The following is a 21,320-nucleotide window of genomic DNA, read 5'->3' as shown; positions in this document are numbered from 1 at the left end:
CTCAAGCCTGGTCACCTAGAGCTGGCTGCTCAGGACCATATCCAGATGGCTTTTGAATATCTCCAAGGATGGAGACTCCACAACCTCTCTGGGCAACCTGTGCCAGTGCTTGGTCACCCTCACAGTAAGAAAAGTTTTCCTGACGTTCGGAGAGAATCTCCTGTGTTTCGGTTTGTGCCCATTGCCACTGGTCCTGTCACTGGGCACCACTGAAAAAAACCTGGCTCCCTCTTCTGTACACCCTCCCTTTAGGTATTTATATACATTGATTTGATCCCTGTGAGGCTTCTCTAAGCTAAACAGACCTGACTGTCTCAGCCCTTCCTCATATGAGAGATGCTCCAGTCAGTTATCTTAGTGGCCCTTCACTGGACTCGCTCCAGTATGTCCATGTCTCTCTTGTACTGGGGAGCCCAGAGCTGGACACAGTACTCCACATGTGTCTCACCAGTGCGAGTAGAGCCCTTGACCTGCTGGCAACAATCCTCCAAATGCAGCCCAGGATACCATTAACCTTCCTTGCCTCAAGGGCCCATTGGCTTATCATCAACTTGATGTCCACTAAGAGCCCCGGGTTCTTTTCTGCCAAGCTGCTTTCCAGCCAGTTGGCCCCAGCATGTATTAATGCATGGGGTTGTTCCTCCCCAGGGACAGGATGTTGCACTTCCCTTTGAACTGCACGACTAGAAGGGAGATGATAATGTTTTGTATGAAGTTAAATGTTAATACCAAAACTACTGGAGTTTAGCTGTTTGCCCCTTTTGATTTAAGGAATGCTGATAAAGTTATTCAAAAGAGGTGCTGGCTGTAGTGTTAGCTTCTAGGAGGGAGACACTGAGAAGTATATTCAGGGCTGTTACTAGCTTTACCTGCTGGTGTTGTGCTCTTCAGGTGATAATGGCAGCGGATTGCTGACAGTGATTGTTTATTCGGTCTTGGAGATTTTAATAGGATAGACAAACATTGTTGAAGAAAGGGCTTGCATGTATCTGATCCTGCACTGTGGCAGTGCTGTGGAATAAAGGACCTTTTGAGTCCTTCGCAGACTTTTTTTTTTTTTTTTGGTGAAACGATTGCACTTTCATGTACACTGATATTTTAGTCTAATTTCCTCAAGATGTACTTCTGCTACACTTTGAGTTCAGATGTTTGTGTTCAAGTTGCATCTTTGAATCATTAGCATTTGGGCAGTGGTTTGTGGAAGTTTTCCAGCTAGCGGCTTCTTATAAACAGCTGTCTCTCCTGCCAATAACAGACTTGATCTCTCTCCCATTCCCCAAGAAAGGTAATGTTCGGATAAACTGGAGTACATTAACACATTTCCTCTCTTTGGACACTGGCTTCTTACTATCTTGGTGAATCTGGGTGTAAACACTACTGAAATTACTGGGATTTTGTTTCTGAAAGCTTTTCTGAACCCGGGTGTTTTTTTTCCAAAGCACCAGTAGAAGCAGTAATCTAGCTTCTGCCTAAATCTGCAAGAATAGAAGACACAAGCAAGGCAACTGTATTACAACTGTGGAGTTCACTTTTAAAATATAACCATTAGAAGAAATTTGGGAATGAGCATGGAAAAACATTTGGGCTCTGATCCTGTATTCGTATTTGTGGAAGTGGATCACTTACAGGCTTTGTTGTTGATAGGGATCTAGAGAGTTGCATAAATCTTCACTGTTGGGTCAGATTGGGGGATTCGGATCACAGTTCTCTAATAGTGTTTTTAGAGATGCTTTTGTACAGAATTCTGAAAGATGCTGAAATGTTCTAGTAGCATCACAAACTTATTTATTGCTTAGTTGTTTGGGTTTTTTTAAATCTGCGTACAAGCCTGACTTAAGGAAGTGGGATGAAAAGAGATGAACCTGAGTTAAATAATCCAAGGGTAGATTTAGTCATTGCAATTCTTACATGACTGAGGATGATGATACAGGAAGACCTCTTCTGTTCGAAAGCTAAGCAACTTTTCAGCAGTGGAGAGGAAATAATAAGTTTTTGCTAAAGCTTTGCTGCAGTGGCTTACTGTCTGATAGAGTGGAGTTATTTAAAGTATTAGGAGTCTTTGCTTTGTTAGAAAACACTACTGCAAACAAGCCAGCTATGCTAGATCTTTTTTGGAAGACAGTGCTCTTCTAACTTGATATCCTAGAACTTTAGCAAACCTGTTCCCACAAAACCTCACAGAAATTAATCTAAAGTAAGTCAGTAGCAGAATAGGAAGCTGCACTGAGAAGTAGAGTCCTTCATGCTTAATTTTAAAAGGTAATAAGATAAGTTTATAATACTATTTCAAATATTTCTGTATATTTATCCCATGGAGATGTGTACTCCTTAAAATTACCTTTTATGGATCTTTCTTGTGCTTCCAGAGCAGCTCGTGGTGTTTCAGTTGTTAAGTGGCAGAAAGCTCTGCGTTCATGTTGTATTCAGTGAATTTGGAGCAAATAATGTTACAATCATTCCTTCATTTTTTTTATAGCATTTGGATTAAAAGTAGAAGAATTAAACAGTTCACTTAACTTTTTCTTGAAAAGATCTGAATTATTAGATGTACTGCTTATCTGTAACATACAGGAATGTTTACTGGCTGACCAACCCAGAAATAGTGATGCTGTAATACCTCTTCAAACTAGCGGCTGGTGATTTGCCTGTTTTATACAGATAATACTTTTTTTTTTTTAAACACGGTGAGCAATTAAATTGCAATTGAGATAAAAAGATTGTCATGTTGGCTGGGAGATTTTTGGTTAGCAAGGGGAGAAAATGGCATTGGGAAGTGTCGGTTTGAGTCTATGCTTTGTTTGAAAACAAAACCTCTTTTTTTGAAAGGAAAACTGAAAAGCTTTTACTGGGATTGCTGTCTGCAATTATAAATGGTTGCCTTCATTATCAGTATTTGTAAAATTGCTTGTTCAGGAAGGCTTTAGAAAAATAATTTCCCTGAAGAGGCACCAATGTAGCAAATGCCAATTAAAAAGAAAATAACTGACCTTTCAATATTATACATAGCAGAATAAGCAAAAAGCGGGGGGGGGGGGGGGGCGACGTTCCACCATTTCTCTGTTACTTGGAGGGTTTGGTTTTGGGAGATAGGGAGCTAAGAATTTTTGAATGTGTTTGTGATTTTTTTTTTTGGTTTTAGATATACAATGACTTATCTCTTAAGCTTTGGGTATATACAGATTAGTAGGCTAGTGGATCTGGTATCAGGAGAGTGGAAAAAGCAGCGATAGGATTATTTTTATCATGAAAATCTTTGTATTTTACCAAAACTCCAAAAGACAAGGAGGATGGAGGAGTATGTGTCTTGTTTTGATTTTGTTCAGCAGCCCATTCCCTCCCAAGGCTGTGAATGGCTTATCCTTATTATGAGCTGAACTTTTATTTATAATGCCTAGAAAACTTGGTATTTTGAAATTGCATGTAAAGATGTACTTTTAATGAAAAAAGTTCTGCTAATCTTTGTGTTTGATGGCAAATGCAGGCAAATCTAATCTTACATGTCTTTCCTCTATTCACTTACTGGTTTTTGGGTGGAAGGCAAGGGAGAAGAGAGGTAGACCAGGACTGGTCATGACTTTCCTCTATAATGTCATACCATTTTTGTTTGCTCTTTTACTACTTTCAGCTCTTATTTTCAAAGCTGCTTTGACAGTATTGGTAGACTCAGGGATATTTTCTTTCTCCACAGTAATTCTGGGAATAATGGCTTTTTTCCTCTCTCCAGCCTTTTGCTTTAGATGAAAATGCTAGATCAGTTCCTTTTTGTATAAATTAAACCAAACTTAACATTAAACATTGCCTTTTAAATTTGGTTCAATTAAAAAGTTGTGGGTTTTTTTTCAGTTGAGTGATGAAACTTGGCTGAATCACAAACTTTAAGCAATACTGACATCTGATATTTTGTTGCTACACTTATTTGCCGTCCCAGATACTGCTTTATCTATAAAAACTCTTTTGAAGCACCTTTGCATTGGTAAAGCACAATTGTAAACTGATTCAGACTAAATACTAGATAGTAGAGGACAGAAGCTGGTTTGCTGTTATATTGAGACTATTTCTTATAAGAGTTTCTCTCTTTCTCGGAATTTTTCTTTATTGCTGTAGTTTTTATTTGGTGTATTTACTGCAGTATATAGTGTCTGAATAACAGATCAAGCGGATGCATATTCTGCTTAGTGCTTGATACATATCCTGTAGCAAGTTATTTAACCATATTTGTGCAACGGAAATATGTTCAGTACAGATGTTAATTTTGGACATTTGTGGGGTCTTTAAACACCACCTCTAAGTATTTAAATTGTAGGCACAGTATTGTAGGCACGTAATTCTTTGGCCATTAGTACATTGCTGTAAATAAAGAATACCTAGTTAGCTCAAGCAGATGACTAAGTAAGTTTGCTAACTCTGTGTCAGACATTATTATCTTTTATTGTACAAGTTGATTTGGGGTCTGGTTAAGCAGATCAGTGTTGTAGTACGATTTATGAGGTGCCAAGTAGCATGTTAGTATGGGAGGAAAGTTAACTATCATTGTTAACACTGTGGAGGAAGAGTAGGGAAGAGACTCACGTCCACGATTACCTGCCTTCCCACCTGCACAGGCTTTGTAGTTGGGTTCTGTGGATTTGCAGCTCTGAAGGAGAAAAGCATTAAACTTTTACAAATTACAGTTTTCATAACTATTTCTTGAAATCCCTACTAGTTTCATAAATACTGTTTTTCTTTTGATAAAGTTTGAGAAACCTTGTGATAATGGAGTCAACAAAATGTGGTAGAAGCAATTACTGCTCCTGGAGTTACAACTTCTAAAGATAACTTTCTGTAGTCATCTTTCTTGATTCTAAACAATAATGTATTGTTTTATTTTTACAGATGACTATGGATGAGAAATATGTGAACAGCATTTGGGATCTTCTAAAAAATGCAATTCAAGAGATCCAGCGTAAGAACAATAGTGGTCTCAGTTTTGAGGAGCTGTATAGGAATGCATATACAATGGTGTTGCATAAACATGGCGAAAAACTCTACACTGGACTAAGAGAAGTGGTCACTGAGCATCTAATAAATAAGGTATGTCATTTTATGAATTAAAATTGAAGTGTCTTATATAAAAGAACTCTGAATAGTTATTTAAATGACAAAAAAAATCTAACTTTATTATGTTATTATGTTGCCTTGTGTTGAAATTGTATTGCTACCCTCAAAAATGGTAGCTTAGAGCCAACATCAAGCTTAAATGACTTCATATTCCAGGTACTGTTTGTTGTAAGTTGCTGATGGAGGGCGAACCATAGGAAGTATTTGAAAGTGTGTAACAGGAAACAATGTTAGCTGAAGCATAACTGTTGAGAGCTGGGAATTTTTAAAAAAAGGTTTGTGGCATTTTGTGACTTTCTCAGGAGAAATTTTTGTTTGTTTTCCACTCAGTTTTTTCATCTGTGGAACAAAATAAATACCAGTGTAAGAACCTATTTGTTATGGGCTAATGAACTAATTCACAAGTTAATGAGAGTTGTGCTAGGATTACACTATTTAAAGAGATGGTAGGCAATGTACAAAAACATCAGCTCAGCAACGACAAAAGTCCTCAGTAGTCTGCATTCTATCATTTCAGCCTTTTCAAAACCATGTAATTCAGTCAAAATGACATGCAGAAACTTCTTGTTTCTGAAAATGTATCATCTGAGAAAAGGGCTCTTCCCGTCTCATGTTAAACCATGGAACTACCTCTTCAGTCTTTGTGAGGAAAGTTTAGGGTTGATTAATAAGGATGTCATTGAAAAAAAGTTAAAACTCACTTTTTACGAGTCCAGATATATTTAGTGGTAATAGGATCCTAAGTCTAGGGAAGATGCCTGCCTTACGCCTTGTGGTAACATCTGTAGCTGCCTGTCTTTGAAAAGAGATGGATGTCCACTTTGATTCCATATACTGGCTGTGGGTCCAGATGGAGTATCAGATTTTTGTCCTGTTATTACAACATTTGAAAAGGAAAGTCATACACCATCATGCGTCTTGGATGATTAATTCTGGCTGAATTACAGAGAGTGGATGGGGGTTTTATGTCTAAATAGTGCATAAGGCTTGGGGAGCTTTTTGCGCATTCTAACTGGAGTTACCGCTGTGGTAGAGAAGTGTATTATTTCTCTTGTAAAATCTTATTTTTCAAAGGTGTGGTCCAGACAAGTATAGTCTAAAACTGCTTTGAATATAGGGCTTTTTTACTGTTTGCACGAGAGGAAACATCCTGTATGAAGTGGCTAAATAATTTATGGCTCTATTCTATAATTGTAGCACATCTGTGACTCTCAAACACTTCTGTTTTCATAATCTGTGCATTCATAATCTGTACTAGTCATATAAAATGTGAAAAATGGCTGAGGCTTTTTGTGCCTTGTTCTTATATATGCCTATGTTTACAGTCTATACTTAATAATAATCATGACACTAAACTTTTATTCTTCCTAGGCTTTAGTTTATCCTGGTTTAATTTGAGGAAAGCTTCTTATCTTTGTTCCTAGCTATTCTGCATATTAAAAATTATCCATATGCAAAATAAATTATTCTGAAGTGCTGATTGTGACAAACTGACAAAAGAGCAGAAGATCCTGTGAGTTTGTACTGTCACTGGACTGGCTGACAGGGTTGCGCAGATACCAGTGTAGAGAAATGCCTTTCTGGCACTTAATGCTATTATATCTAATGCTTAAAAAAAAAAAAATCTTCTCCAATGATCTAGTATTCTGATCTTTAACATGATTAATCGAATTATATCTATGTGTATGGGTAACAAAAACAGATGACCAAAAGTTTTTTAAATAAAAAGGCTAACTACTGAGTTTTAGTGGTTAAATGCTGTAAAGTTAAAAAGGCTAAATTATTCAGATGTCTGATGATGCCATCCTATAAATTAAATAATCTCAGGAAAAGATTAAAAAAAAAAAAAGAAAATGTGACTTCTGTCAAAAAGTTCTGAACAATAAAGAAAACTTCAGTAGGCTCAAAGCTACTCCTTGTCCTTTTTGGTGGTTTGCTTAAGGATGTTATGTTGAGGCAGTTATAGATTGAAGTATGAAAAAAATAGTGCATTGTTTATTAAGAATAGGATCAGTTCTATAATGGCATCTCATGATTGTGCCATTAGTACTTGTTGTAAGATAGATAAAAAGAAGTTTTTGTTTAACCTCACACTTTATGTAACAGAAATTTTAGAGGAATCTTGTATTTTCACTGTCTCTTTCCAAGAGCAGTTCTTTCTTAAATGTTAAGTAGCTAATTAACAATAAATGCTCTCATCACAAGTCTTTGTAAACTTCTATTCAGAGAAACAATCGTGGCTACTAGAGTTTAGAAGAGGGGGATTTTGCCAACTGAAATGTTGTTCATGAAATCTGTTAACTTTTATCAAAATGAAAATGTGCAGAAATGAATCAATTTTGGTAAAGGACTATGCTTAGTTCAGGGAGTGCTTCTAAGGAGCCAAACCCAAATTCTGAATTGCTAGAATCCTTGAAACAGAATTGCCATTTGCTGTCCACATCTGCTGGTTATCTTTCTGCAAGAAAGTTACATTCCTGTAGTATTCCAGTCATGCTGGTTAATTAAGAATAGATGAAGAGACTACGTAGAGGCAATGTATCTGTTCAGATGTTTTTACAAATAGTTTTCAAACTTGGAAAGCAAAAGTTTTTATTTTTGGTGTGGCGCAGTTAAGAGCTATATTTATGCTTTAGGCTTATTTAATTGCTAGATGAAAGTTGTGCTTACTCAGCATTTTCATTAGAAAGAAACCAAACACTTTAAAGAAGAAAGTTATTTAACTTCTCAACAAGAAAACGTAATACTGTGTACTGTCTTTACAGCCTGTTTAATTGTAAATAAAATGATAGGTGCAAACATGATCAATACAAGATATAAGCATGCAGGCAAATTACTATAAAGTATGCTTGGTTTTGAACTTGCAGACCCTAATGGCTTGTAGTTACAGTCACCAGGTTCTGGCTGCTTGATGAAGGCAGTAGTAAGCCAAGTAGCTTTACATCATTGGCAGGATTCAGCTGTCTTGAACTACCTTGTTTTTACTACGGGGTAAGGACATGCTAAAACTTGTCTTTGCCTGTGTATTGACATCATTATTAAAGTATAGTAGATGTAGAAATGAATTTAAAAATACCTTTGAATAAAAAGTACTGAAGCCTTTTATCTTAATTCAAGCATTTAATTCTTGTGCATCTGGTACTTCATTGATTTCTCCCTTTCTTGTCCTTCGGCAATCTTGTAGCTTGATGTGGATGCTCTTCCTTCACACTTCTCGAGCCTCGTCTGTTACTTCTTCACACAAATGTTGTAAAAGTGTTTTTTAAAAACAAACACACAAAGCTTAGTTTACAGCTCTCTAAACCATTTGATAAGGAACATCACTTGCGTTAGAATAAAACAATCTTGAAGTTAAAAAGTTTGCAGGATAATATTTTTAAAGTTCCCTTCATGTTTACGAACACTTCATAGTCTAGTGAAATCTAAACCCATGACATGCAACATTATATACATTCTGTAAAATGTGTGTATGTGACAAAGGAATTGATTGATTTGTTGGCCAAGCCCAATACAGTTTTGTTGGTTTTTCTATGCAGTGTATGTTAGAGAGTAAGAGATCTAAAGGACTGTCCTAAAGTTATAATGGGCTGAAACGTGCTGGTTTGGGGAGATACTAGAGCATTACTGAAAAGGAAGAGATGCTTGGGATATTCTCACGTCCTATAAGATTTCTTGATCTTACGAAACATTTCTGTTACTGTCTGTTGCTGGCATGCCAGAATGCCTTATGACATGGTGGTCTTTGCTGATGCAACTGGTGGAGTTCAGTAGCGACAGTGCATGCTATTTCAGAATAATAATAAAGGCAGGCATGCAAGAAAGCCTTCGGTAAGGCAGGCATAGAGCCAGTCATTGTGGCAGTGTTGTTAAGTGCAGAAGGAATTTTATGGGGTGCTGGTGCAGAAGGTATGGCGTGAAGGAAGCATGTCTACTCTGGGGCTTGTAAAGGTATGTCTAGGATCCTTGGGAAGCTTTAAAAATTTCTGTCGTGGTGTCACAGAGAGAAGGGGAGGGAGAAGATAGGAATCTCCTACAGGGAGTTTGACATTATTTCCATAACATCTATGAAATAGGGAGGAATGACGTGAGGAGACAAATTAATTAGTGAGCATTAGGGTGTACTGTAAGCCTGACTGACAATGTATGAAGTATTATCTGCCTTTATCTTTCCTTAATGATGTTTTAAGATGATCTTGTGCAAGTCTGCAATTATATGGAGGGCAAAAGGATGTGAGGGAATTGCCAGAAAGTAAATGCAATTCAGGATCATCAATATTCTTCAGTTTTTGGTTTTTTTTCTTTCAGCAAAAGGATAGCAGCTGCAGGGGTGAACAGACATTCCTGGTAAAGTCATAGTTAATCTGTTAACTCAGTTGGAACTCTTAAGATTTTAGAATACTATCTTTTGGACTACTTGAACTTTTGTAGAAGGTGAACAAACTCCATAATAAAAGTTCTGAGACCTTAGTTCAGAAAGTGCCATTCTATACTGCTGCTCCCCACAGAAGGTTCTGGCTGTCCTTACCGTAGTGGAAATTACATAATTGAACTAGTCATGCTGCTGTGTAAGGCACTGTAAGAGAGAAAATACTAGGCCAGAAGTCTGCTTTGTGTACACTTAATAGAGAGTTATTTAAAGGTATTGAAAGCTTATGCCAACAAACTATTCTTAAGAGATTGGTGGGGGAGGGTGCTATATTTCCTTAAGAGCCATAGCCAGTATAAAATACAGTTGAGCCTGAAGTAATATCCAAGATTTCATCCTTGCAAATATAAGAAGACATGAAGATTATGAAGCTGCTAATTTTGAGACTGTATATGGACAGTCCTATTTAAGCTGGATATGCCTGCCAATTTACTGCATAACTGCAAAGATTGTCATAGAAATCACTACAAGCTCAGCTAATTGAAAGTAACATTCTGCTGATAAAAATCTTTGAGATGGAAATTTTCTTAAGGCTTTGGAAGAGCAGCAGCTGTGTCTCTTGAAAGGCTTCCCTCTCTACAGAGAGTGCGGATATCCAGGTTATTTTACTACAAGTCATTTATTCCACCAAAGTGGTTTCACTCTGTGCCTTTCAATGGCTAAGATGTTTTGTGCATTATAGTAGTTTTCCTGTAATATGGTTGTATTCATGGCCCATACAAGGAATGTGTTCAACGCTTATTAACTAGACAGCTGTTGTAAGCAATAATTTGGTTGGCTTTTGTAGCAACTAAAAGAACGGCTTCCCAAACCTGTCTGCAGCTTAAAATAAACTTAGGAGAACGTCATTGAGAAGGTTCACGGAGAGACTCTTAGAGTAGTTTTGTTGTACAGCACCCATTCCTGGATTTAAAACACATTTCCAGAAAGCTACATGGCATACTGTATGGAGCAGAGGTGGTACAGATCCGAGCGTTCCCTTGTCTGCTTGGAAGCAAGTTGTCATTGCTACCTGGTGGCAAGCACCTCCTTTTGCTACCAGTTGGTATGTGATTTGGCACTGGCTGGGCTGGTAGGATTAGTGTGATGGATGTGTGTAATTATAAAGGCACACTGCCTCAGTGTTGTTTAAAAATAAATAAATAAATAAAATATTTGATCCTTGAAGAGTTCTGTGATGGCCTCCTACACTTGGGTAAAATTGATCAATCCCTACCCTGGCTATCTGTGTGTGTAAACTAATTGTGCTTTTAGTTTTGCTTTGGTAAATTTTACTAGTGTGGGTGACCTACCAAATAATGTTTCCATTGTTTTTCCATATTGACTAAAGAAGTGAAAGCAACCATGTCATGTCCGTTTCTCGTGTTCTGGGAGATTATGCGTACTCTTTGTAAGTATGGCTGGTGAAGTTTTTAGTGCGTATTTACATTTTTAGCTAAAAACTACATAGATTGGATGACAACAGGGGACACATTGGGAGACCAACATGTAAATGATGATCACTGTCAGAATGAATGAGGCAGCTAAGCAGTGCTGGTTGTGACTTATAACTGCGTATTGCGTTTTCCAAAAGCAAGGAGGAGAGGCCTTGCTCAGGTCTGGGAAGTAGGTGTTTGAAGATTTCAGAAAGCTTTGAACAACCTACAAGCATACCTGTATTACCTAGATTCAATAACAAGGTGAATATTATGGAGATAAGTTTCCACAGCTTCTCAAGAAGAGACCATTGTGTTCGTATGACATGCCATGCTATGTTTCTGGTTTGCTCATCTAAGTTTATGGAGTATATATAGTACTGTGGCAGACTGTGAATTTTTTGTTATGCTGGTTTTGCCTAATAACGTCATAAAACTTAAATGAAAGAATGAAGTCTGTCAGGTGGTTGCATCTGATGTTGGTGGAGCTTGTGGCTGCTTGTCATGTGTGTTTTGTTTTCCTGTTTGAATTCTCTATACTGAAATTTACACTGTCACACAAATATAAATGCAAATCTATAAATGTAAAAATACCTTCTGTTCGGTTACAACAGAGGGCAGAATGTATTCTGCATGTTATGTCAAAAGTCAGTTCAATGTTTTGTTAACTCTGGAATAGTTTTTTTACATTTCCTCAAGTTTCTCTTTTACGTGAGTTTAAAGCTTGAGGACTGCAGTATATGCCTGCTGCATGAAAATCAAAATATGAAACTGCGTGTTCTTTTTTATTAGTAGGGAGTAGTAGTGTCAAAAAGAAAAAAGCCTGAAGTTGATGGAACGAATGAATCAACTAGCAAATACATTCGTAAAAACAATGATGACTTTCTTTTCTTCTCTGGAGTCTTGTTGTTGGTGATCATGGACTATTAGTATAAGAGTCTGGTCTTTACCAAGTGATTGTTTCCTTTCAGAGCTGTTGTTTGCTGTAACTTTATGCTATCTCAGCACATCTTGCTAAACGTAATCATGGCCAATTTTCCACCTGTACTTGTTCCTGTTTGTAACATTTACTGGTACTACCCAATATTCTGAAATTACTTGTGATAGTAAAGTTAACATTAATTGAAACACTGTAGCATAGGAATAAACCTTTGAGGAGTTGTAAAAAAAAATATTTTTAACGTTTTGAGATTTCAGGTATTCCTTTGAAATTTAATATCCATGTTTATTTTGTTGCTCTTGTTTTTAGCCTGGTTTTTCTTAGTTGTGTGAAGTCTTATTTCTTCACAGAAGTGAAATACAAGGTAGGGATGGTCAGCACCCAGGAAAAGCAAGAACTTGTTCATAATATTCAGGTTCATAGAGGAGCAAGAATTTTTTTTGAAGCCAAGCTTGTTAAGATTTAAATGATGCAGGAGAAACTGACTTGGGTTTCTGACAATGTTTTTTGGTTTTTTGCTTCAGGTGCGAGAAGATGTGTTAAACTCATTGAATAACAACTTTCTACAAACACTAAACCAAGCATGGAATGATCATCAAACGGCAATGGTGATGATTAGAGACATTCTGATGTATATGGTGGGTGTTCTGCTTTTTCACACGTTTAACTTGATGCAGCAAATTGTCTTTTGACAAATGTAAACAAATGAGCTGGAGAGGTAAAAAGCAAGGCATGCTTACCAGTCTTCTTCCTAAGACTACTGTCTGTCCCTTCTTTTGAATTCCCTGTGTGCATGCAAGACTATTATGGTGTGTGACAAATTATAATTGGATTATTCTTTCAGGTTATCTCATTATCACTTGAAAAATGCATCTGAAGAATGGTTGAATTTTGCAATTCTTAAAAAATAAGCTAGTCAGACCCATTCGGGCAGGTTATAGATGTTACTTGCACGTTTTAGTTCACGTAGTGGTGGTTTCTTACTGTGGAAAGCATAATGGTGTAAAGCCTCCTCAAACTTCCAATGTAGTTGTTGTTCTTTAAGCTTAAGGGTTTGAAGAGGATAACTTTGCTTAGGTACAGTCTGTGTCCTTGAATGTTAAATTCTAATTGAATCCTTTGCTGTTCATACAGAGCTTGGGTACAAGATTAAGCAGTGTACATAGATGAGAATGTGATCTTTGGTTGCAAGGTTGTAATTTTAAAAGAAAAAAGAAAAGCATTCCTTACATGATAGCTAACGGAAAAGGCCTTTTTTGAAGAGAGAGGGCCTTACATTTTTGTGTCTGGATTGTGTTATGCTTTAGGTAGTTGGTATACATTTAAATTCCCAGAATGGTGGACATGCTCTGAGGATGCAGGAGAGTGTATTTTTGCATAGCTTCTAGCTAAAGGCTTTAACTTCAGAAGGAAAAGAAATATGTGTTGAGACACTGTGGGTTTTTTATGTAAAATCTTTTTTTCTAAAATATCATACTGAAGATAGTACTTTATGGAGTATTACACAGTGAAGAACAGATAATGGTAGCACTTTTTTTTTTGTCAAAAAAGATGATTAACTGAGACTGTATTCATCTGCTGAACAACTGGAGTTAAGATCTTATCTGTAGCTGTTAAAGATCTCATGCTATGAAATTGAACCTGTTTGTATTAGCTGTGAAGAAATCCTACTTGGTTAATAAGCTACTAAAAGTTAAAGAATTTGGAGGAATTATTGTAGCCACATAGCTTAATTTTTTTTTTTTTTTTAAGGATTTATTGGCTTTCGTGTTGTGAGTTTTGTGTGGGGTTTTTTTGTTTGTTTGTTTTTTGTTTTTTTTTTTTAAAGTTGGGAAAAGACCACATATCTAAAGATAGAGAGCTGGATAAAATGCCTTCAGTGACACTTAATGATCTGTGTATCTTACCTGGCCAAAAGGAAGATTGAGAGATTATTTTGAAGATGTACTATCTTCGCTATGAGAAATCCTGGAATCTCTAATCTGTTTGTGAAGGACAAAAGCAGATCAATTGCTGCTAGCTGCATCTGGGCAAATTCAAGAATAGTTAACAATTAGAATAATCTACCAAAGCTAGTGGTGAATTTTCAGAAACATTAGAAGATGGAATCCAGAGCTTTCTAGGGGAGTAGCTGTTGTGTTTTAGCCAAATACTATGTATTATTTCAGTACAGGAGGTGCTGGATGCTCCAAAGTGTGGTGGTCAGAGTGGATAATGCAATGTTATCTGCTGCTCATAAATTCAATAAATCTTTGATCCCTCAAACAGTGTCAGAGAAAGCTGGCTTATCAGCTGTTCTTGTTTTCATGTATTGGCCAGTATATTGAGGACCGAGAAGTGCCCTCTTTGAGGAAGAGTTACATGCTTCAGTTAGCACTTTTGGGAGGAGATGAGAGCTGTTTCCTAAGGTTTTTTTGCACTCAGGAGAGCAATGCCTTGACTTTTGCTTGAAGCTTGCGAGTGCTGTTAGAACAGCCAGCCAGCCTTCTCTTTTCCATCAAAACTCCACAAGATGGAGACCTGCAGCATTCCTACAAGTGCAAATTGGACTTAATTGGGTTATATTTTAGATTCAGAACAGAATAATAAACAAATAAACTTGAATACCTCTGGAATATGTAGTCTTTCATGTGCTGTTTGACAGTTTCTAATTATTTAAAGTGGGTGTTCAGCTGAGGCCTCCACTTGACTAATTATTTGCCTCCCATAGGCTTTTTTCCTTGTAGCAAAATGAGACCCAAAGAAACAGAAAAGACACATCTACAATAAAATATATTTATAGTATAATAGTAAAAATATAGTAAGTTTTTCTTTCAAAATGCTTATATAAACTTGTCAAACTTTAGGAGCACTGATGTCTGTTAAACACCTATAATGTAACACGGTTTTTATGATTATAAATTTAATCTTTATTAGATAGAACTGTCTAATGCAAGGAGCTGATACAATGGGCAGACTCCCTCTTCTTTGACTTGGAGGGGCATAAGACAAATTGTCATTAGAAAATACATGCTTTGATTACGAATTAAAGTATAAGCTATGGTTTAAAACAGGACTAGTCTCAAAGATTTGCAGTTTCACCTTTGTCACTGGGATGTCCTGTTGAGTCAAACATAATTCTGTTCATTGGAAAGAGACTAAGAGCAGGAAACTTCTAGTCTTGAATATGTATTCATTCAAAAAGCTTGAAAAAGCTGCTAGTACCACAAAATTATAGTGGAGGAACGTCTGTCAGGGATGAGACCTGACTGCTCTTCAAAGAAACAATTTTCAAGAACTTTATACAATAAGGAATGATTTGTTCTTTTCTTCTTCAGACATTGAGTCTGAATGAAATGTAGTTTTATAGTGATATGCTTATGTCAGAAGTTGTTTATACCTTTTTATTCAAGCTCAGCTAAAATAACTTACATTAAAAATACTTTAGCTTTAAAAAACCAAACACTGTATAAACTCAGTCACCAGATATTGTTAATTGATATACTTGTGTTCCACCAGGAGAAGTATATGCAGTTATAATATGTTTATAAATAAAGGATAACCCAATCCTTCTCCTCTTATTTTGTAGGCTGTCCCAATTACTTACCCATCAGTTTCAGGAAATGTACCTATTGGTACCCAACAAGCCACAGTCTGATGTCAGTGAAAGTAAAACATTTAACATCCTCTTAAATTCTGATCTTACTTTCTTAAATTCTTGCTTCAGCCTAGTGATTGTACATCTTAAACTAAACTATATTTGTTTTAATGCCATGTTATTTCTAGCTTATTTTCACCCATTAGCTCCCATATGATCTAAGTCAAAACAAACACCTCTCCAACTCGCCTTAATCTCTTTCCTCTGTTTAATTTTGCCACTTCTAAAATAAAAATTAATTCAAATAGATCTTTTTTAGAAAATGTATATTTTGTACAATGGGGTTTGTGCATTGTTATGATATTTAATGACTAGAATACTTGCTGTTTGAGGTTTATGGCAGGATTTCATTATATGTGCAGAACCTCTTCCACAAGACACTCATAAAGGCTGCCTTATAGTTGCATTTTTAAAAAAGTGTATTAGCTTGTCTCTTGTGTAGTGGTTGCTGTCTGGTAAAAGCCTGCTTGGTTTCAGGTCTGTTGTGTAATGTAGTTCTAGTGTGAGGCTTTGCAACCTGAAATTGTACAGTAAAGACAAATCTAACTTTCTTGAGATATTCCAGTTTCCACAATTGAATTTCAAGTTCATAGTTCCACTGTATTTTGTAGTATATGTGCACTAGCTCTCCTCCTTTTGTTTTACATGTTTAGGCTACAGTAATCAGTGCCAGAATAGATGTAATACTCTCTGTAAATTCATGGCACTGTCTGCAGCAAGCAGTGAGGTACCGAAGCAGTGAAGTCATGTCCTAAGTAGTGTCTTCACTAAGTCAAGTTATGTACTAAGACGTGTTGAAGTAGTGAAGTAATGCATTTGGGCATATCTGAAATTCAGTCTCTCTCATGGCTGCAGCATAGGTAAGTGTACCTACAATAGTTTTTGTTTAGCTACTGTATGTAACAGAGTGGAAGTGCAGTTGTTTGATCTTCTCTTCAAGCTACATGAGCGTGAGTATTCTTGGAATGTCTTATGGAAACTAGGCTAAACTGGATACTGTAGTGTCCCTTCTTTACTACTTGTACTTGCTAAATTTAAAGCAATTTCAGGTATGCAAGCGCAGCAGTCACACCCCTGGCAGCATTATAGGCATATGGGTAGTGCCAGTTAAACACTGTCAGAAGTGAACAATTACTCTTGCGAATACAGCTGTGTATTTTGCAGAGGGCAGGGCATTCCCTTCTCATCTGTGTGGTGCACAAAGCTGGTGTCTTGATTTAGGCCAGCACTGACAGATCGGCTATGTGAGTTTTGACCTCGGGGCATAGGACTGTCCTTGTTCATTGCTTACGCACAAGGTAGTAGGGAGAAGTGTTGTTTTTATTTTCAGAACTAGGATCAAAGACACTTGCTATATGTATATACACACACAACAGTGTCTGAAGGCTGCATCATCCAGGTAGTGCATCCATGCAGAGACGGGCAAAATGTGGCTGGTGATATTTTACAGCAGGTAACTTGCTTTAGTTGAGATCAGAATTATTCTGCAGTGTAAGCAGCATTGTAGTTTATGAATAATTGCTGTCTGAAACTCCACCCTTGTCTCCTGAGAGTTACTCTTACCTTTAAGCACCTGCTGCTTCTCCTCCCCGTGGGAAGCGATTGCTGTTCAGTAGCAGGTAGCCTTGTCAGTCAAACCTGTTCCCAAATGGGGCTTCCTGTCTCTAAGATTTTTTTTTTTTTTTTTTTGGTTGGGAGAGCTTCCAGTAAACAGTAAAAGTGATCTGTTATGAAGGGTAAGCAAATCAGCAGTATCAGAAACATTAATGCTGCTACTCTAATTTGGGTATTGTAGAGTGGTCTGGCTTACTGAAGAGTCATTGCTGTTATATTGAGAAGAGTTTCTAGTGCAGTTACTATTTCATTTCATAATGGCAGTGTTTAGCACTGCCCCACCAGAAGCTATGCAGGTGAGTCATGACCATGGCTTTAATCCATTTTGATACCCTGCTGCCTGTGCTTCAGAGGCCTGAATATTCTTTGGAAACAATATATATATTCTTTTCTTCTCAAGTTATATAGTATATTAGACACTACTTTTTAATTTCCTCTTTCATCTCTTTGAAAGTATATTTTAAGCTTGTCTTACTTTGGAATCACATTTACTTCTGTTCCTGATGCAAGTGTGTAAATAAGGGAGTGAAATAAATAACCCTTTCTCTAAATAACAGAAAAAAATAGTGACATATTCAAAAGATATAGACCACCACGTGTCGCTAAACTGACTTCATGAGACCTATTAGTAAACTTTTTGCTTCGAGGCAGAACTGAGCTTGGTTTGTGAGCCACAGAGTAGGCATATCTGACCTATTCCCATCTTTTTTTTTTTTTTCATTTAAATTAAGTGCTGCCTGTCTGAAGGGAGTGAGTGGGAAATCATTCGTGAATTGTGGAACCTGGTGTTTCACTTTCCTCTGGTTATAAAGTGGCAATCTGGCATCTAATTAGTATATGAAAAATTTTGCCATGTAAATTCAGCTGCTAAAATACTGAAGAGTGTGGTGTCTGTTCCTTCTGATTTTTTCTAATTGCGGAATTTATATAAACTTACAATTTTGTAATCTTTTTTCCATAGTCTGAAGCATGATTTTTTTTTTAATAGTTTAGTTTTCTAGGTGTTTGAGTAACTTTACACTTCAATTCTGGGTGTGGTAAAGCACTTAACATAATTGATGGAACCAGTGGAGAAGCTAATCTTTATACTCAATTTCAAACATTGACCTTCATCCTTTATAGAACTTAATTTTTTTTAATTTAGTTTTAGCTATGTAAATTCTCAGAAAACCTTATCACAATCAGATTTGTGAGTGGGTACAAAACTCTTAACTTTTTCTAATATCGTCATCCTGAGGCTTAAATTGTAGTAAAGCAGTATTTTTAGTAATTACCCAAACTATTACGTTAGAGGAGTGGAATATGCCCTGACAGAAATGAAAAAAATAATTGTTGCTCATCTCAGAAATAGTTTGTAAAAACTCACAATTTTTCTATTCTTAATGTTTTTTTAAATGGTCTTATCTGGTACGGCACTACTGGATGTTAAGTGAATACACTCATTTTCTGTATGCTAGTAACTTTATTAATAGTCTTCCTTTTCTAGAGAGTTGATAAGTTAGCAGAGAGGAATAGAGAAGGGGAGACAAATTTTTGGAGTGTTTCTGTGGGTAGCGGTAAGAAACTCAGGGTGTCTGCTCAGCAGTGTCTCAGTCAACTCTGTATGAGGGTGTTTGGGCTATACGGACTATGAGGATCAGCCTCAATTTGTAAATGTAGGTAGTATAGGGCTAGTGGATAGTTGAGGAGCTTGATCCTTCCTATAGACTGAGATTATGTAGGGAGATAGAATTTAAACTCATATTGAAACATAAAAATTATTCTTTCTTCTCTCCCCCTTCTTTTCTTTTTTTGGAGTGTGTGTATATGTATGCGATTGTAATGAAACGTAACAAGGTTTCAAGATACTTGCTCAAGTTGAATGAAAGTGAATTGGGGGGGGGGACGGGACAGTTCAACAGAAGTCCTTATGTGCAATTTTGCAGTACCAATCCATAAATGTTTTGATTATAACTATTCTCATTTTGGCTTTACTTTTTCTTCTGTTCATCTAATGATGCTATTTCAGGAAGTTTCACTTAATATTGAGGGGGAGCTGTCTGCCTAAAAGGAATGATAGGAAGATGCTTGGGACATGGGGAAAAATTTATTAATTTTTCTTAAAGAACAAAAAGGGGTGGATGGCGGGGGTTTGAGTAGATAAGTAAAACCTCTTTCAGATTGTGCCCTGAATTTTGTCAGTATTTGGAGATTCCCCTCCCCCCAAACTAAAAAGTGGCAAGGCTGTAGATTTGTTCTGGCATGCTTTAGTTATAAATGCTGTGCTTCTACTCTTAAGCAAAGTAGACCTTTGATGTAAATGAAGTTTTGGAAAATGGGACTGATTTTGAATTTTGAGGGTATTCATAATTTATGAAGAAAGGAGAGAAGATTAATTTGATTATTTCTGCACAGTGGAAATATGACCAATCTCTTGCAATTTTGAATAGCATGGGTGTACTGAATTTAAAATTTTATTGCTGTGTATGCCTTCATTGTAGGACCGAGTGTATGTGCAACAAAATAATGTGGAGAATGTCTACAATTTGGGCTTGATTATTTTTCGAGATCAAGTTGTACGCTATGGCTGTATTAGGGATCACCTGCGGCAAACTCTGCTGGATATGATTGCAAGAGAAAGGAAAGGAGAAGTTGTAGACAGGTAAGATGTTTGTAAGTGACTGACTTCTGTTGTAAATAATACCTGTCAATTTTTAAGAGTGAATCAAGAACATACACAAATAATCATTACTTAAGGCCGTGTTTCTGATCACAAGTAAAATCTCTCCATAATCTGGAATAACATATTTCTTTGTACATTGAGGTTTAGCATAATGGTAAATAGAGAAGCTCGTTAATGTATTTCTTAATATTTATCTTGTGTTTTTTATTAAAACTTTCGTTAAATCTCTCCATTACTGCCTTGTGCCAGAACGTTTGATTATAAAGCAGAGTTTTGACAGTTCTCTGCCTCTTGCTACCCTGTATTTCCTTTGTACTGAGAGGCTGTTTAATTTTCTTGTACCTGGGGTTTTTTTTTATTATTTTTGAAGCTTTCTTTTTTAATTCTATTTCCCTTCCTCATGTTTTGATTCATCTGTTTCTTGGTAGTTCAGTTACATCTCTGAGCTTTTAAATCTGTTCCTTGTGTTGTCCGGCCAGTGCCACACGCTGCAGATACTGCAGCTGAAGTAACTTCAAATTTGCAAGTTTTCCTGTACTTCTCCAGTTTCAGAGCAGCTGTTGGGTGTGGAGATACGTAAACTCCACGCTACTTTGGCTGCAGTTCTGTGACTGAGATTGCCCAACACACAATTTATGAAGCGAAAAATACTCCCTGGCAACAGCTGTGCATTGTCCCCTACTGCCAGAAAGTGGAATTTTTTCCTGGATGCAGTTCTTTTGTTTTCACATTTTATTGATGTATTTTTATGCCTAATCAAATGCTTAACTTGCTGATACATTTTCATTTTGTGGTGGGTTTTTTTTGTTTGTTTGTGTTGTGTTTTTTTTTTTTAAAAAAAAAACAACCAACCAACCAAAAACCCCAAACTTTGCACAGCAGCTTCCATCTGTGCAGTTGTTTTGAATTGCTCAATTCCAACCTACATGTGCAGTTTTCAGTTTTCTTTGAAGTAGTATTTTTGGTTATTTTATTGTATGTTGAAATATATTCTTAATAGTTTTCTGAGTTAGCAGAACTTGAAACCTGCTTCCCTATCATTGTATTTAAAATATTTAATAAACATTTCAGCTCCTTAGTTTAAAACAAAAACAATCTTGCTCCTGTAATCTTCTTCAAAACATGTCATGTAGCAAACAGATTTAGGATGGACTTTCTATTACTATATTTTATTTAAGTTCATATTATATTCTGAGTTGTTATTCTGCTGTGTACTCTTGTCTTACAAGCATGTAGATTTCTCAAGTTGTTAACAACTTACTTTTTGGCAGAGGCGCAATAAGAAATGCTTGCCAGATGTTAATGATTCTAGGTCTTGAAGGAAGGTCAGTCTATGAAGAAGACTTTGAGGCTCCATTTTTGGAGATGTCTGCAGAATTTTTTCAGGTACAGCAATGTTGTAATATCATATCTGGAATGTTGTTATAATTGCCTGGAATTGTGAGAATTGGTGGTACTTTAAGTAATTGCTGCTTATTTGATGAGTATGTCCATCTCCGTTAAATGAAATAAGAAAAAAAAAATTACTA

The 21,320-nt window shown here is 36.5% G+C and overlaps 1 protein-coding gene across 2 annotated transcripts in view; it reads left to right on the top strand.

Moving 5' to 3' along the window:
- Positions 1 to 21,320, top strand: part of CUL3 (cullin 3) — a 59,788-nt gene that overhangs the window by 15,230 nt on the left and 23,238 nt on the right. Inside the window, exons 2-5 of one of the 2 annotated variants that reach the window (XM_050902296.1) lie at positions 4,873 to 5,070; positions 12,403 to 12,516; positions 19,610 to 19,770; positions 21,063 to 21,177. In XM_050902296.1, the coding sequence (XP_050758253.1) occupies positions 4,873 to 5,070; positions 12,403 to 12,516; positions 19,610 to 19,770; positions 21,063 to 21,177 (588 nt within the window). The remainder of the gene's footprint in view (positions 1 to 4,872; positions 5,071 to 12,402; positions 12,517 to 19,609; positions 19,771 to 21,062; positions 21,178 to 21,320) is intronic. The other variant, XM_050902297.1, reaches the window with a different exon arrangement.

Source organism: Gymnogyps californianus, chromosome 10, assembly GCF_018139145.2.
Source record: "Gymnogyps californianus isolate 813 chromosome 10, ASM1813914v2, whole genome shotgun sequence".
NCBI lineage: Eukaryota > Metazoa > Chordata > Aves > Accipitriformes > Cathartidae > Gymnogyps > Gymnogyps californianus.
This window is presented reverse-complemented; position numbering and strand designations above follow the sequence as displayed.